The 18,418-nt window shown below is 42.8% G+C and overlaps 1 protein-coding gene across 1 annotated transcript; it reads right to left on the bottom strand.

Moving 5' to 3' along the window:
- Positions 1–445: 445 nt before the first annotated feature.
- Positions 446–1,150, bottom strand: LOC125493583 (uncharacterized). Its single transcript, XM_048637048.1, has one exon. It carries the CDS (start codon positions 1,148–1,150, stop codon positions 446–448), a length of 705 nt encoding a protein of 234 aa, XP_048493005.1.
- Positions 1,151–18,418: the final 17,268 nt, after the last annotated feature.

Genomic DNA, 18,418 nt, shown 5'->3' on the forward strand with positions numbered 1-18,418 from the left:
CTTTCCGTCGTCCCCCTCAAACTGCAGGAGTAAATGGTATGAAGAGATGGCTGCCTTCACTTTGTTGAGAGTGGGCCGCCCTATAATCACATTATAAGGAAGGCTGCTGGTATCGACCACCAGATAGTCGATGATGACGTTCCGTCTTGCCCCCTTTTCTCCCATTCGTGTAGGCAGCTTGACTGAGCCAAGGGGGCGAACTGACTGCCCCCCAAATCCTACTAGTGGTTGGTCGATAGGAATGAGATCTTTTTCTTCATACTTTAATTTTCGTAAGCATTCCATAGTGATAATGTCCGCAGAGCTCCCACTATTAATTAGAACTCGACCTACCCGAAGATTGGCGATCTTGATTTTGACGACTAGGGGGTCATCGTGCGGGGTTTGTATGGGTCGGTGGTTGTTTATAAAAGTCATAGTAGGGCATATAGCGGAGTAGGTCGCATCACTCCCATGTTTCAGGGTGTAGATGTGTTTTTTTGCGAGAGCGGCTGGTTAAGCTACCCGAGGCGAACCCTCCTGTGATGACATTAACGTATCCCGCAGTCTCGTCACTTCGAGCCTGCTTCTCTTGGCAGGGTTCAACTTTCTTCTCTTTCAGATCCTTCAGATATCGGTTCAATTTCCCCTCATCAGCCAGCTTGTCGAGTGCCCTCTTCAGTTCTCGACACTCACGTGTGGTGTGACCACAATCGTGGTGGAACTCACACCAGAGCCCCTGATCTCGTTTACAGGCTGATGTTCGAATGGGGTTGGGTTTTGGCAGGGGGTACTTCCCCTTGATATCCAAGTAGATCTCTCTTTGATTCAAGTTATATCGGGGATCGTTCCAGTGATTTTCTAATCGAGGCTTTATATCCTTTTCCCTCCGAGGGGTGTACTCGTGCTTTCTTTTTCCGAAGCTAGGCTCTTCGTGTGTTTTACAGATGTTGGAGGCCTGAATGAACTTCTGAGCTAGGTTCATGGCCTCCGAGAACAATGAGGCTTCATTCTCCGCGAGCTTTAGTTTGAAACTACTCGAGGGATATAACCCAGACATGAGCGCAGTGAACGCGACGCTGTCTTGTAGATCGGAGACTTTGAGTGACTCTTCATTGAATCTCTTGATGTATTCGGCTAGGTCTTCTTCTCTTCGCTGTCTGATAGACATGAGGTGAATACTGGTCTTCCGATGTCTTCAACCTGCGATGAAGTTATGTTTGAAGGCTGCCTCGAGGGCAGTAAAACTCGATATACTCTCGGAAGGAAGCTCGGTGAACCAGGTCAAGGCCAAACCCTTTATAGTAGTTGGAAAGAACTTGCACCTGGCTGCCTCACTGCTAGTCTAGACGCTCATTTGCGCTTTGAAGGCGGTAAGATGGTCGATAGGATCAGTGGTCCCGTCATATTGATCAATAAGGGGAACTTTGACTTTTCGAGGGGTAAGAGCCCTCATGATGTTTTCATCGAAGGGCGTGGAGAACCCTAAATTCCCCATCTGGACTTCGGATTCCTGGCTCGACTCGGAGCTTGATACCCGTTGTCGATGTCCCCAGCGATGCCGAGGCTCCCTCTCCCTTCGAGGCTCCTGCTGATCTTGGGGCTCTTTTCCTCGGGGCTCTCTCTCCTGAGGCCCCCTTTCTCGAAGTTCTTTCCATCGAGGTTCCCTCCTCGAGGTTCCTTTTCTAGAGGCTCTCTCCTCGAGGCTCCCTCTCTCGAGGTTCCCTCTGCTCCCGGTTAGGGTTAGGGGGAGTGCTTCTTGCTCTTGATTGTGCCCGCTTTTCGTTCAGGATTTATCGGGCATCACGGTTACCGTACCTCAGGTAACGTTCATTGATCACATGGTGTGCGTCCCCCTGCCTAGGGGCTGCCTGAGTGGCCCGTCGAAGCGCCCGTGGTGAGTTCGGGGGATCGAGGGCTATCACCTGAGTTCAAGTCGAGGCACGGGGGGTGGCGGAGGTCTATTCGAGGTACCTTCTCCCCCTGCCTGGAAGTTCAGCATTAGGGCCCGGAGGCCACGCTCGAAGTTGTCACTGAGGCGATCGGCCAGTTGTTGAAGATCTTGCTGTTTGACATGGTTCGGACTGGTCTGCTCGAGCCACGGGGGGCCCGCCGGGGTTCGAGCTGTCCTAACTCGAAGCGCCTCATGGTTGACGGCGCTTGCTGCCTCCCGAGGGTTAATCTCCTTGAGGATGTGCTGATTGTGGGCCGAGAGAATAGGAGCCTGCCGGGGGTTACCCGCTGTCTCGTCGGCCACCTCGGGAGACGGTGCCCTGGAGTGATTAGAGGGGATGGGAGCCCTCTGTCTCCTTCGGTCTCTTCGGGTGACAGCCATAGCTTTTAGTTCGATGATCCCCACAGACGGCGCCAACCTGTTTCGAGTAAAAACTTATATTAGGTGGGATGGATCGAGATCGGGGTTATCAATGGCCGGATACTCGAAGACGACTAGGAGACCTGCACAAGACATGAGTTAGACTACCCCGGGGGTGGATCGGGGATCGCCACTCCGACGATCAAGTCAGTTGAAGTGAATTAATTGGGATCCGTGAAGTGGATTGTCTAGGATTGCTTACCTTAATAAATGGGGATCTGCCCGCTATTTATAGGCGTTGAAATGTGTGAAAGTTGTCCCTGCCACGTAGGTACGGAATTTAAGGTAAGGGGGCCCCACTGGTGGACTTCCATGCTGACAGGAGGTCTTTAGGCCTTGGACCAGGCAACGAACCATGAGGCAAGATCGGGCCCAAACATATATATATGTTGGATTCGCATGATTATTGTGTTGGACTGAATCGTATTTATTTACTTTTGAACTTGGAATTTGATGGTGGATATTAGAGGAAAATTGCTTCGTAGAGGATGATAGATGTTGGTTGATGGATGAATTTTGGATGATGGATGTTCTTTGTTAGCCTCATTTTGGATGATGGATGTTGGTTTGTTGCATATAATGTTGTATTGGTTAATCCCAATTACGGGTTTATCCTATTCACAAACGGAGCTCTACCGAAATTTATGCAGAAAAAAGTTACGTATATTGTTGCAGTTTTTCCCATAAACCGCAGCAATATGCTTAATGAATTCTGATATAATATAAATATATTGCTGCAATTTTTCCTAGAAATCGCAGTAATATGTTCAGATATTGCTGCGCTTTAAAACTGCAACAATATATTAATTAACTATTGTTGGCCCCTTAATTGTTGTGCAGCCAAAACCGCCGCAATAGGCCACTTAGGGAATGTAGCAATAAGCATTTATTCTACTAGTGCCCAAATCTTGTGATAAAATTCTACCAGATGAATTTCTTTACCTGGTTGGTCGTTATCTTTGCAGTGGGCTCCGCTGCAATCAATTTTTTGAAGTAGTAAATACCCACAATTAGGAATTTCCATCCCCTACTAGGCAAATGGGACGGGTGAAGGATTAGCTGCAGATCATTTGTCGGCTGGTGATTAACTAGGGCAAACCTCTAACACTTGTCGCACTTCTTTACGTAGAGCTACACTCCCTCGTGTATTTCTTCGATAATTTTTGTGGCCTCGTGGGCCGTTACGCACCTTAGGAGTGGGAATGAGAGACCCTTTATATACAATTGCATTTGGAAGATGCAATACCACATGGATTTTGTTCGAAGCTTTTTGGCCGCCATCTTATCATCTGGTAAAACTAATTGTGTTTACTGCTGGTGGGTTAGTGTTAATGCTTCTTTCCAGCAACACTTCTACCATTACGTTACGTTTCATGTCACTCATACTAGAGCTGGCCATCTTGGATAGAGCATCAGCCGCCATATTCTTCGTCCTTGCAACCAACTTGACCTCAAAACTCTGTAATCCTGTCGTAATGTGCTTGACCCTACTCAAGTATGTACCCTCTATCTAGCTAGATATACCAGCCACAAATCCATCAGCATGATTATCCTCTTGGTCCCCGCCACTATGCTCAGGCATATACCGGCTATAGCTACTTCATACTCGACCTCGTTGTTGGAGGCTTTGAAGCCAAAATGGACGTTGTACTCGAACGTTTCCCCCGATGGAGACGTCATCACTACTCCAGCCCCGGCGCCCATTTGGGTTAGCAGACCTGTCCACTGCTATTTGCCAGGTATCAGTCGGCTCAGTTGTTTCTTCGTATGTCATTTTGACAATTAAGTCGGCCAAAGCTTGGGCCTTGATGCTCGTACAAGGTCAGTTATCGACGCCGAACTCTGACAATTCTATAGCCTACTTGAGTAGCCTGTCGGTCGTATCTAGCTTGTGAAGTGCCTTCTTCAAGGGCTGATTGTGAGTACTTGGATGGCATGAGAGTCGAAATATGGCCTAAGCTTTCGCATTGCGATGAGTACGACACATGCCATTTTTTCAACTAATTCATACATATGTTATGCCCCAGCCATAATGTGGCTGATGAAATATATGGGGAGTTGTTGCCCCTGCTTTTCTACGAAAAACACAACAGCCATCGTCTTCTCCGACACCGAGATGTACAACTGCAACTTATCTCCTAGCTCAGGTCGGGTGATGGTCAGCTGCTTTTTGAAGTGCTCCTTTACTCCTATGAAAGCGTGCTTATGTTCGTCTCCTAATTCGAACTTCTTGTTCCACCATAGGACTTTGAAAAACGGTAAGGCTTTTTCTGCCGATTTGGAGACGAACCTAGTCAAGGTTGTCATTCATCCTGTCAGATTTTTTATATCCCGGATACTCCTTGGTTCCAGAAGCTCACTGATTGCCTTGACCTTATCGAGGTTCACGTCTATCCCCCTCTGCTGACCATGAAGCCGAGGGACTTGTCGGACCTAACCCCAAATACACACTTCTTAGGATTCAGCTTCATTTGGTGTTTTTATAGGGTCGCAAAAGTTTTCCTCGAGATCGACGACGTGGGCCTCCTATGTGACGCTCTTTACAATCCTATCGTCCACATCTACCTCCACATTCCGGCCTTTTTGGTTGTCAATAATCTTATCCAATAGCTTATGATAAGTAGCACCGACATTCTATAGACCGAATGGCATAGCCTTGTAAGCGTAAACTCTTGCAGTGGTGATGAATGTTGTCTTGTTCCTATCAGATCCTAAGGGGATGATCTGGTGATATCCATAAATAGCATCCATAAAGCTGAGCAAGGCATGACCACTATTGGACTCAACCAACTGGTTAATTATGGGTAATGGGTAATAGTCCTTGGGTCAGGCTTTGTTGAAGTCGCTAAAGTCTCTACACACATTCGCTTGAACCCATTAGCCTTTTTGACCATTACCACATTTTTCAGCCATTCCGGTTAGTCATATGGTTCGATGAAATCTGCCGCCAATAGTTTTATCAACCTCTTCCTTGATAGTCGCGTTATTTCCCGCAGAAAAGTTTCTCTTCTCTTGTTTTAGCGGCTTCACATCCTCGTTAACGTTTAACCGGTGAACCATGAACGTCGGGTCAATCCCCGGCATTTCTTCCGTCGAGAACGCAAAGACATCTGCGTGACTACACATAAGTCTTATCAAGTTGACCTTGACATTGTCAGCCAGGTCGGCCCCAATCTTAACCGTTCTTTCCGGCCTGTCCTGCTCCAGGCTTATTTCTTTCGTCTCGCCTTCTGGGCTATGTCTCGGCAAGTCTTCCGGCCTTCCCTCGAAGTTTTCTATTGATAGATCCTTTTTGGCTTTATTCTCAGCCCTGTGCCTTTTTCTCTCTGATGGTGGCGTTGCTGTCGGCTGCTTGTGATTGGAATTCTTTATAGCCGTTAGGTAACATGCCCTAGCTGACTCTTGATTCCCTTTCATCTTTTCTAGCCTTCCTATGATTGACGTATAAATCATCGTCAAATGGTAGGTGAATACCACAGTGAAAGTGCAAGTGACACTCAAGAGGGGGGGGTGAATTGAGTGTTTGTCCGAATGTTGTATATTTTTCGCTTATAGTAAGAATAGTAAAGGATAAGTTCTCTAGCAGCGGAAATAAAAGCAATGAATAAACACACAAGGATTTAACGAGGTTCGACTTCTAATAAGTCTACGTCCTCCACTCACTCACTATTTTATTAATCAACTCAGAATAACAAAAGAATTACACTCAATCACTTATGCACCTCTGCACAAGATGATTCCCCAACTTCCACGTATGGAAGTTCGACCCAACCACCAACTATGATGGTTCAAATGAAGTTGATCCCCAATCAACTTCCTCAGCAAACTGAACTCACAATTTGCTCACTTACAACAAGTTTTCTCTCAAGAACAAACAGCCTTACACGCTTAGAATGAGAGTAGTTTAAGATCTATGTGGTATTCGGGTTTATGCTTAGATTTGAGAGTTCAAGAGATGAAATGCTTTTGCTTAGAGTATTCTGAAAATATGCGTGCAAAAGCTTAAGGTTTGTGTGCTAGCAAAACTCCTTAAATAAGCCTTTGGTAAGTAAATGTTACATGATATTATGAGAGTATATTTTCCTCGGAAATATGGAAATTATTCTAAGGAAAATATACTCAGTATAATATCATATAACACACTTACCATACTTAAGAAATCTTGCTAACAAACCATGCATCCGTGTATTTTGAAAATCAATTTTGCGCGGAAAGAAAACTTTCCTAAAATATGAATGCATGAAGTAAATCCCAGAAGACTGGTTCAGATCTGTTCCCAAACTGTTTCAATCAACCAAGTTTTACTTGTAGTTGTGTATGACAAGTAACCGAGGTTTCTTGTCATCCACAACTAGTTCATCTCTCTAGTTTCAAACCTTTATAGTGCATCAAAATTTTTACCACGTACATTGCATCTAAGACCTAAATGCTACAACTTGATCTTGGTCTTCATGCAATTCTTCAAGACTTGGCTTCACTAGCTTCGTCTTTCAATCCATTGAACTTGTACTTTGGCACCTACACATGCAAACAGAAATATGCATGCAATATAATAGTTCAATGTGGTTTGTCATCACTCAAAACTCAAAACAGGGAACTCAACAAATTCCCCCTTTTTGATGATGACAAACCCTGAAGTTCCGCCTGCAAATAATATCATTAGTTTTGAGAACTTTTTCAAACAAATTGAATTCTTATGATAAGAACTCAAGACACTGGTCTCGTACTGTTCCTGCAGATTAAGCATCATTTACAAGTATACTAGTTCACAACTAACTGACAGCAGTTTAAGAAAGAGTTTCTAAGTACCATAGGCAAATACTAATCAGACTCAGAGCTCTTAGACTTAAACATGCATTCGCAAGAACAACATCAGTAGTTGTTCAGACTTATTTCTAAGCCATTAGGGAGAAAAGAAGTAAAGTGCTTTGAATACACTCACTTCCAGACCACTTCTGGTATGTCACCTCTAACAAGGCACTCAGCCTTGCTCTAGTTGCTACAACACACACAGATTGTAATACCAGACCTGTTTCCCCCTAAGAGTAGGTGGAAAAGATCACAAAACTTCACACCTGTTCCCCCTTTTGGCATCATCAAAATAGATCAAGGAACCAAACAAATTAACAAATAACAAAACACAACCAGTAGATAAACTACCAATCATATGAAGTTTTTGCTAAATAGGCAGCTCAAACAGCATTCTAGGGATGATGATGCTACCATTGTTCCTGCAAAGTATCAAAAGCTACGAGTCCTAAATAAGAGTTATTACAGACCAGTAGTAGACCAAATTACATAAGATCAAATGTTTTTGTAATTTGGGAAGGGGGTAACCAGATAGAAAGTTCAATAAAAGAGAGGGGTTAACAGCAAAATCGAATAAGAAGAAGAGGAAATCAATCAGCTCCAGAGTCGTTTTCAGTCCCAGCATCTTCTTCCTCCTCAAGATTCTCTGAAACATCTTCTGCATTTTCTTCCTCCTCCTCTTCTCCTTTCTCTTACTCCTCTCTTCTTCTTGCTCTTCCTCATCCTCTTCTTATTTCTCTCCCTCGGAACCCAGCTCATCATCATCTTCATCACCAGCAGCATTGGATGACTCTTCCTTTGCCTCAGAATCCTCTCTACTCTGAATACCAGCTTTGTCAAGGCGAACCTCAACTCTCCTGTAGGAATCCTGAAGTGCAGTGCAAAGTTGAGTAACACTATTCAGCATATTCTGCATCATCTGGTTCTGGTCACTCAACTGCTTGACCAAGGCATAAGTAGCCTGAACTGATTCCGGACTGATCCCTACACCAACTGCATCACCCTTTGCTTCACCCTTCATTTTCAGAACACCATCTGCATAGGACATGCCTTTCTGACCTATAATCTAATTCGTAAGATGAGACATGGTGCCATAGTCTCCCACCATACGAATTTTCCAATGCTTAAATACTAAGGTCAGCCATCCTCCATAGGGCAGTGCATGCTTAGCCTTCTCCACCAGACTGATCATGTGACCCAACATCATAGCAGGGAGGTTGACTCGAATATGTTCCATGAGACAGTATATGAGGACACTATCCATCAACCGTACACTCATGTGGCCTTGAGCTATGGGAAACACAATCTTGGAGGCTATGGTATGAAATATCCTCATGATAGGCTCCGTAAGTGGCCAATGGTGTACCCCTGCTTAGGGTCAGGTGGACCAGTGAACAACCTGGTCTGGATCTTTTCTGCTGTGATTCCTTTAACTGTGGGCCAGTTCTCCCTTGAGTACTCATCAATCCCTTGTTTGGGACTTTGAGAATTTCAGCCAAAAGCTTCTCAAATAAATTAATGGGAGTGCCCTTAACAAAAGCAAAGTAGGACCCATCGTCCTTAGTATGCAGGTGTTCATAAAATTCCTCAACTAAAGGCATAAACACATCAAGTCCTTTGCAAACAAAACAGACCATTTCTGAAATGCTAAAGCTTCCTTAACCTCATGCAAGAACTTTGATCAACCCAACTTTGGCAACAGAAAAACCAACCAGAATAGACCTATCCCTCAAATCATACAAAGGCTCGGGAGTGATAGACTTACTTTTCTTGAGTTTGAACCCTCTGCAGCAACAATAGCAGGCAGCTTCCTCTTTTTGTCAGCAGGGAACCGGTCTGGTTCTGGTTCCTGCATAATCTCCTTGCCTTTGGATGATTCAGCACCCTTCCTAGCAACCGTCTTTACCCTTGAACCCTTGCTAGCAACAGCCTCCTTCTTAGTAACTTCCCTCTCAACATCAGCACCTTCCTTCTTCTTTAATTTCTCCACTGATTTGGGTGTGAGTTTAGGGGTAGGGAGTTTGGGTTTGGTGGTTGTGACTGGTTGTTTTGTGGTGTTGGGTTTGGTAACCTCCTTCTCAACAGACTTAACCGCTTTTGATGGCGGTTTCTTGGCAGCAACTTTTTTCCTGCATTCTTTCCTTGCGTTCAACTACAACATCCTCCTTCTCAACTTCTTCTTCCTCCATCCTGATTTTCCGGTTCTGATCACCCACCGGCTCCGACTCCGCTTCCGATTCTGACACTTCCATCTTCTCCGACTCCTCTGGCTTAGACTCCTCAACCGGTTTTGGTGTGGGAGTCTTTGATTTTGGTGTGACAGGCTTTTTGGGAGTGGTGGTTTTTGTAACTTTGGAAGTGGCGTTTTGGTGATTTTGGCGGTTGATTTTGGAATTACCGCTTTTGTGGTGGTAGATTTTGTGGTGGTTTTTTGTGTAGTTGTTTTGGTAGTGGTGGATTTTGTGGTTGCTGCTTCTTTGAATTCGTCCTATTAAAGGTTCTTCTTCCTCATCTTCAACCTCTTCCTCCATAACGGTTCCTCCACTGGTCAGCCACAACCTTTGTTTTCTTAGTTTCAATTTCGGGAGATTCTTCAACCTCCTTTTCTACCAACCTAGTACTCCTCCTTTTTGACATGATGAGACTGAATTCCCTCTGTTTTGAGCACTTAAGAATAAGAAAAGAAAAACTTGAACAATTTGTGTTTCAAGAATTCGAGAAAGAAGGAATAGAAAGAATTAGGGTTTGATCGAGAGAATATAAGTAAAGAAGAAAAGATGAAAAATATGTGATCAAAGAGAATAAGAAAGAAATAAGGAAAGTATGATCACATGCAAGAATATATATAAGATGGCAAGAAATAACAACGGATATATCCGTTCTTCGCAAACTGCAGTTGCCTTAATTACAACCGTCACTTCATTTATTTTCTTAATTTGAAATTTGAAAAATATTTAGAGAATAACCGCCTCAAGAATCTGGTTCCCAAGTGGTCTGCAACTGGTCTGTGCCAACTTACCTTTTTAAGACTTATGCTTAAGTACCCAAGTACTAAGATGATCAGTTCACATCGCATAAGAACTTTGTGAGCCCTAAAAAGCAAAAGAAAAATTAACAGAAGAAAAGAAATATATACACAAATTGACATCATTTGACTAGCCAAAGGGACAAGTCAAGACCTAAGAGCTCATTGTCTAATCTTAATCATACCCAACAAGGTACGAAGCTTGATGAACACTTCTCTGCTCAAAGGTTTTGTAAATATGTCAGCTAGTTGATCTTCTGACCTGCAAAACTCCAACTCAACATTACCTTTTTCAAAGTTGTCCCTTAGAAAATGATGCCTAATCTCAATATGCTTGGTTTTAGAATGCTGGACAGGATTTTTCGAAATATTGATTGCACTTGTGTTATCACATAAAATAGGAACACTTCCGAAACAGACCCCAAAATCCTTTAGTTGTGACTTTATCCACAAGAGTTGAGCACAGCACAAAGCAGAGCAATGTACTCAGACTCAGCTGTGGATAGGCTACAGATTTTTTTTCTTAGATCCTCATGAAATGAGACAAGAACCTAAGAAGTGGGCCATTCCAGAATTACTCTTCCTGTCCACAATAACACCAGCAAAGTCAGCATCTGTGTATCCAATGAGGCTCATGCTGCTGCCCTTTGGATACCACAAACACAATATCATCAGTACCATTGAGATATCTAAGAATCCTTTTAACAGCCTTTAGGTGAGATTCTTTAGGGTTGCTTTGAAATCTCGCACACAACCCTACTGAAAACACTATATCTGGCCTACTGGCTGTTAAGTAAAGCAATGAGCCAATCATACCTCTGTATAGCTTGCCCTCAACATCCTTTCCCTTCTCATCAAGGCTCAATTTTGTAGAAGTTGGAATAGGTGTTTCATAGGACTTGCTATCTTGCAGACCATACCTCTTCAGTAGCTCCTTGAGGTATTTCTGTTGATGGATCATGATTCCATCTTTGGTTTGCTTGATTTGAAGCCAAGGAAGAATCCAAGTTCTCCCATCATACTCATCTCAAATTCGCTCTTCATCAAATCTGCAAACTCATTACACAAATCAGTTGTTAGTAGCTCCGAACAAAATATCATCAACATATATTTGGACCACTAAAAGATCAGTTCCCTTTCTTTCAAGAATAGTGTCTTGTCAATCGATCCTCTCTTATAGCCATTTTCTAAAAGAAAACTGGAAAGTCTCTCATACCATGCTCTAGGAGCTTGTTTGAGACCATAAAGAGCTTTGTCGAGTTTAAAAACATGATTTGGCAAGTCACTATCCTCAAAACCAGGGGGTTGCTTTACATAAACATCTTCTTTCAAATAACCATTAAGAAAGGTTGTCTTAACGTCCATTTGAAAGAGTTTAAAGTTCATATTAGCAGTAAATGCAATTAATATCCTGATAGCTTCAAGCCTGGCTACTGGAGCAAAGGTTTCATCATAATCAATTCCTTCTGTTGATTAAACCCTTGAACCACTAGCCTAGCTTTGTTTCTGACTATAATTCCTGAATCGTCCAATTTGTTCCTGAACACCCATTTAGTTCCAATAACAGACATGTTCTCCGTCCTGGGTTCAAGATGCCATACTTGATTTCTCTCAAACTGATTGAGTTCATCTTGCATGGCTAGAACCCAATCTGGATCCGTTAAAGCAACCTTATAGTCAGTAGGTTCAACATTTGATAAGAAGGAATAGAATGCACAAAAGTTTTGCAAAGTAGAGTTCCTTGTCTGCACCCCCATTGATTATAGTGGGGTGAGAGGATTGTACTTAAAAGATTTGTTCATATCAAGTTTGCATTTGTGCCTTCTAATGTTGAACCTGTTCCTGTACTGGTTCCCCTGTCTCATTGTTGTTTTGAGCAGGTGAACCAGTTTCCATAGTGGTCTCATCTGCATCATCTTCATGTGGATGAGCATCTGAGTCACTATCTCCTTCCCTTACCTCTTGAGCTACCTGATTCTGTGCTGGACCAGACTCTTCCTCTCTATAGAGTTGTGTGGTGAGCTTGGTTCAGCACCTTTCATCCTTAGCTCCTGTAAAGTTCAGCATACCAATTTCGAACTCATCAGCATCTTCAACCTGCACATGCTTGCTGAACATGTTAGTCTCATCAAACAAGACATGGATACTTTCTTCAACACACAAGGTTCTTTTATTGAAAACTTTGTATGCCTTGCTGTGTGAAGAGTATCCAACGAAAACAGCCTCATCACTCCTAGGATCAAACTTGTCCAAACTTGATTTACCATTGTTGTGTACAAAACATTTGCACCCAAAACACGTAAATGTACAATGTTTGATTTTCTTCCCCTAAGGAGCTCATAAGGTGTTTTCTTCAGTAAAGGTCTCAACATTCCCTATTCAAAATATAACACGCAGTACTCACAGCCTCAGCCCAGAAGTTTCGAGGAAGACCACTCTCTAGAAGCATTGTTCTTGCCATTTCTTCTAGAGTGCGATTTTTCCTTTCAACCACTCCATTTTGTTGTGGAGTTCTAGGAGCTGAAAAATTGTGAGATACACCATGATCATTACAGTAGGTTACGAAGCTGACATTGTCAAATTCAGAACCATGATCAGACCGGATAGAGACCAGTTGATGACTAATCTTGTTTTGGACTTGTTTTATCAGAATTTCAAATTCTTCAAAAGTTTCATTTTTAAACTTCAAAAGATTGTCCAAGTGAAACGAGAATAATCATCAACTAACACAAACACATAACTATAACCATTTTGACTTTGCCACGCATGGGCCACACAAGTCCATGTGTAAAGTTCGAAAGGTCTAGTTGTGCTTACAAACTTCTTTGGCTGAAAAGAGGACTTGACATGTTTACATTTAGCACATTCATGACAAATATGATCTGCAGCAAACTTGATGTTAGGTAAACCTGTCACCAAGTCTTGAGATCTCAGTTTATTGAGCAAAGAAAAACTTACATGTCCAAGTCTCTTATGCCACAGCCAATGATCATCCTTTATAACACTAAGACAAGTGGCATTGTCTTTGGAATCTGTTAAAAATGTTATGTAAACATTGTTATGTCGAAATCCCTTGCAGACCAGTTCCCTTGTTTCAGTATTGACTATATGACAAAAATTGGTTTCAAATTCAACATGGTTTCCTTTGTCTCAAGAGGTTATGATTCAAACCTTCTACAAAGTAAACATCATTAATAGCTTGAGAAAGTGTCTTACCAACTTTACCTATACCTTTAATCAAACCTTTGTTATTTCTCCAAAGGTGACACTTCCTCCTTCATAGGCTACGAGTGAGAGAAATTGACTTTTATCTCCTGACATGTGTCTTGAGCAACCACTGTCCAAATACCAGTATGGTTTTGCTCTCACTCTAACCTGCACAAACAAATCAAGGTTTAGTTTTAGGAACCCAGATTTTCTTGGGTTCCTTGTCCTTGGAAACTGGTTTGACTCTGTCCTTTCTAACCCAGATTTGTTTTACATTGGTCTTCTTTGTTTTATCATGTTTTCCATTGTTAGACCAATTGTGTGTGTGACCCTTCTGATAAAGGGCATTGTGAACATGAGACTGTTTCTTTTATCATGTTTTTGCTTAGTCCAACAAGTATTAATAACATGACCATTCTTACCACAGTAGTTACATACGTGCATGTCCTTTGCAAACACGTACTTACCTCTCTTGAATTCAGAAATCCAAGTCTCATCTCTTCCCAACTTTGGTGGCTGTTGGGAACTGGATCCAGAATACGCTAATCCAGACCTCTGTTCTTCGTCGGAAGAGCTGCTTCCTGCCATGAGACACATGTGTTCTTTCTTTCCTAAACTGGTCTGCTTCTGGTCTATGTCTCCAATCAATGCACTCACACACATTAGGGCTTCATCTTCCTCGCTTTCACCACCTGAATCAGAATCACCCTAGGCGGCTAGCATAGCCCTCTTAGTCATTTTCTTCTCTCTCTGTCCTCCTTTATCATTCTTCCATGCTGGACAATCCTTGATCATGTGTCTAGTTTCTCCACATTTGAAGCAACCAGTGCTAGAACTGGTCTTCTTCGAGTTGCCCTTGTTCTTCCAAGACTTCCCCTTGAACTGCAATCTAAGACTCCTCTCAAACCTCTTAGCCATGAGTCGAATCTCATCGAGATCTTCATTCCTCACCCTTCAAAGCTAACCCGCAAATTTTGGTTGTGCTTTCCTCCTTTAAATCCACCAACATCTCATGAGTCATTAATGACCCAATAAGTTGTTCTATGGACAAGGTCGTTGGATCCTTAGCCTCCTGAATAGCAGTCACCTTGGGCAGCCATTTGCCTGTCAAATTTCTCAAGATCTTTCTCACCAAATCTTCATTAGTAAAATTCTTTCCAAGAGATTTAAGTTCATTGATAATTAACATGAAACGAGTAAGCATATCTCTTATATTTTCATCTCGGTTCATATCAAAAGTTTCATATTTAGACATTAGCATATCAACTTTAGATCTCCTGACTTCACTGGTGCCTTCATAGGCTAATTCTAGGGTTTCCCATATTTCCTTAGCAGTAGAGCATGCTAAGATACGCCTTACCTTATTATCAGCAATACCTTGTTGAAGTAGAGACATGGCCTTTGCATTCTTCTCGAGAGTCTTCAGATCTGTAGTAGTGTACTCACTCTCCTTCTTATTTGTTCCATCTGAATTGTTAGCCACCTTCTTTGGCCCATTCTTGATAATCATCCAGCACTCATAGTATGTGCCAATGATCAGATTTCTCATGCAATTTTTCCACCAAGGATAGTTGGTTCCATTGAACTTTGGCAGCCTTGATCCTCTGGGTCCACTGGTCATTTCTTGAGTAGTCATTATGTCTTTCTTCTCTAGGTGTTACCCTTTCAAGAAGTTAGGCTCTGATACCAATTGAAAGTGCAAGTGACACTCAAGAGGGGGGGTGAATTGAGTGTTTGTCCGAATGTTGTATATTTTTCGATTATAGTAAGAACAGTAAAGGAACAGTTCTCTAGCAGCGGAAATAAAAACAATGAATAAACACACCAGGATTTAACGAGGTTCGACTTCTAATAAGTCTACGTCCTCCACTCACTCATTCTTTTATTAATCAACTCAGAATAACAAAAGAATTACACTCAATCACTTATGCACAAGATGATTCCCCAACTTCCGCCTATGGAAGTTCGACCAACCACCAACTATGATGGTTCAAATGAAGTTGATCCCGATCAACTTCCCCAGCAAACTGAACTCACAATTGCTACTTACAACAAGTTTTTCTCTCAAGAACAAACAGCCTTACACAGCTTAAATGAGAGTAGTTTAAGATTATGTGGTATTCGGGTTTATGCTTAGATTTGAGAGTTCAAGAGATGAAATGCTTTTGCTTAGAGTATTCTGAAAATATGCGTGCAAAAGCTTAAGGTTTGGTGCTAGCAAAACTCCTTAAATAAGCCTTTGGTAAGTAAATGTTACATGATATTATGAGAGTATATTTTCCTCGGAAATATGGATATTATTCCAAGGAAAATATACTCAGTATAATATCATATAGCACACTTACCATACTTAAGAAATCTTGCTAACAAACCATGCATCCGTGTATTTTGAAAATCAATTTTGCATGGAAAGAAAACTTTCCTAAAATACGAATGCATGAAGTAAATCCTAGAAGACTGGTTCAGATCTGTTCCCAGACTGTTTCAATCAACCAAGTTTTACTTGTAGTTGTGTATGACAAGTAACCGAGGTTTCTTGTCATCCACAACTAGTTCATCTCTCTAGTTTCAAACCTTTATAGTGCATCAAAACCTTTATACCACTTACATTGCATCTAAGACCTAAATGCTACAACTTGATCTTGGTCTTCATGCAATTCTTCAAGACTTGGCTTCACTAGCTTCGTCTTTCTATCCATTGAACTTGTACTTTGGCACCTACACATGCAAACAGAAATATGTATGCAATATAATAGTTCAATGTGGTTTGTCATCACTCAAAACTCAAAACAGGGAACTCAACACACGGCCTACGCATCGTGGATCAAAGCTCACCCAATAATGGCGTTATATGCGGTCGGGAAGTCGAACATTAAAAACTCTACCGTCAAGTCCCTGGACTGGGGCCCTTCACCAATCTTGACCGGCAGCTTTATGATATCCTCGAGGACAACTCATGGCCCGGTAAACCTGATCACAAGATACGAGATCAGTTTCAGACACGACACCCCGAGACCCATTTTCTCAAATGTTTCCATGAATAGGATGTTGGCGGAGCTGCCGCCATCCACCAGTATGTGATGAACCATTGCAGTTGAAATATGCAGAGATACTATCAAGGGGTCATCATGAGGATAAATGATCCCCCTAGCATCCTTTGACGTAAACGTTACCGACGGCATGCTTGGAGGTGTCGGCCACTGTCCGGTGTTATTGTAGTTTACCTGGTGCCTAACCTCTTTCAGGCTAGCCTTGGCACCATGAATGCTTCCTCCATGCGCCGGTCCTCTTGAGATGACATGAATCTTAGTGATACGCTCTTTTACCCACTTGCTGTCGTCGTCTTCATCTTCTCTGGACGGGTCGTTTCGATCTGTTTTTTCTTGGTACCGATTGAAGTAACCTCTTTGTACCAAGTCTTCGATCTCGTCCCTCAAATATTTACTGTCGTTGGTGATGTGACCGTAATCTCTGTGGGAGTCACACCACTTCGACTTATCCAACCCTTATAGAACATGTTCTTGGGCCTCTGCCAGTTGTCGTCTTTCTTATGGAGTTCATAGATCTCCGCCTTGGACATTGCCAAAGGAGTGTAATTGCGATAACGATTAGATCGCCCTTCCTAACCATTCTTCACCGAATTACTCTCTTCTTTTCTTCCAGAACTGCTCGGCTTCCTGTCTTTCTGGTTCCTGTCCTTATCCTTCTCCTTTCCATCTCCTTCGAGTCGCTTTGTAGCTATTGCCTTGTCGAATTCCTCTCCTCGGATAAATTCATTTGCCTTTCCTAGAACTTCAGTCAGGCTAGTCAACATTTTGCGATCCAGGTAGCTTCTGAAGGCAGTTCCTTCTCTTAACCCGGTCATCAAAGCTAAGACTGCTACCTCTTGTTGTAGGCTGGAAATAGTGACGACTTTGGAATTGAAGCGTTCTATGTAATCCCTCAAGCTTTTCATCTGTCCTTGCTTGATAGACATCAGCTCGCCGGTAGTTTTCTCCCAACGCTTGTGACCGACGAAGTGTGTAACGAATATGGAAGTGAGCTGCCGGAAGTCAAAGACAGTTGTTGGCTATATGCTTTTGAACCAGGTTTGGGCTAATCTAGATGGAGTAGAAGGAAAAACTTTACACCGTACTGAGTCGGTATCAGTGTACAGCAAAATGTGTCCTTCATACGCCGAGATATGATCCCCCGGATCTTTCTTACCGTCACACTTACATGTCTGCATTTTGATTTTTTCCATGTGTTTCTGGAGTATAGTTGTTGAGAAAGGGGAGTTACGAGAAGATATCGGTGCCCTCCGACGGTATTCGCTTTCTCTTCTGGGATGAGTTGACTGCTGGATCTCAGTGAATTGACCCTCCTCTTCATTTCCTCCCCCTAGTGGCTTCGTAGGAGTCTTTGAATTCCCCACCTGATCCTGATCATTTCGGCCTTGGTCATCCTGGCAGCCCGTTGTGAGAGAACGCATCTTTCTCACTAGGTTGTGGGACCTACTCAGGGGACGCTTGCCGGTATGACTGGTCGGTGAAGTCTGGCTCACCATGGCTTGGAAGACCTCTGCAACACTCCTAAGCTGCTCAGGGTTGGACGTGTGCTGGAGCGCCTCAGAGATGTTAGGTTGAGGGGTCTCATAAGCACTTTTCCCCTTATCGGCAGGGGGCCTAGAAGATCACACCACCGGTTGTGGAGTTGAGAAACCAGGTGGTGCTTTCCCTAGTGGAACGTTGCTCTCATCAATTTTCGGCATCTCGAAAGTCTGCTTAGGATCCATGAGAGATGGAGGCAAATTTATGACTTAAGACTTGAAGGTATAATTATCCTCTCTTTATAGCACCAATTGTTCCGGTATAGAATAAATGTGCTGGAGTGAACCGGTATCCTTCTAGCGTATAAGTCGGTTTGATGCCCTACAAGACAGAACACGTAAACTAATCTCGAGGGTTGATCCGAAAAAATGCCCCTCCGATGCCTAAGTCAGTAAAGGGTAATAACCGGTATATATCAAGTAGAGTATGATAATA

Source organism: Beta vulgaris, chromosome 9, assembly GCF_026745355.1.
Source record: "Beta vulgaris subsp. vulgaris cultivar EL10 chromosome 9, EL10.2, whole genome shotgun sequence".
In the NCBI taxonomy this organism is placed as follows: Eukaryota; Viridiplantae; Streptophyta; class Magnoliopsida; order Caryophyllales; family Amaranthaceae; genus Beta; species Beta vulgaris.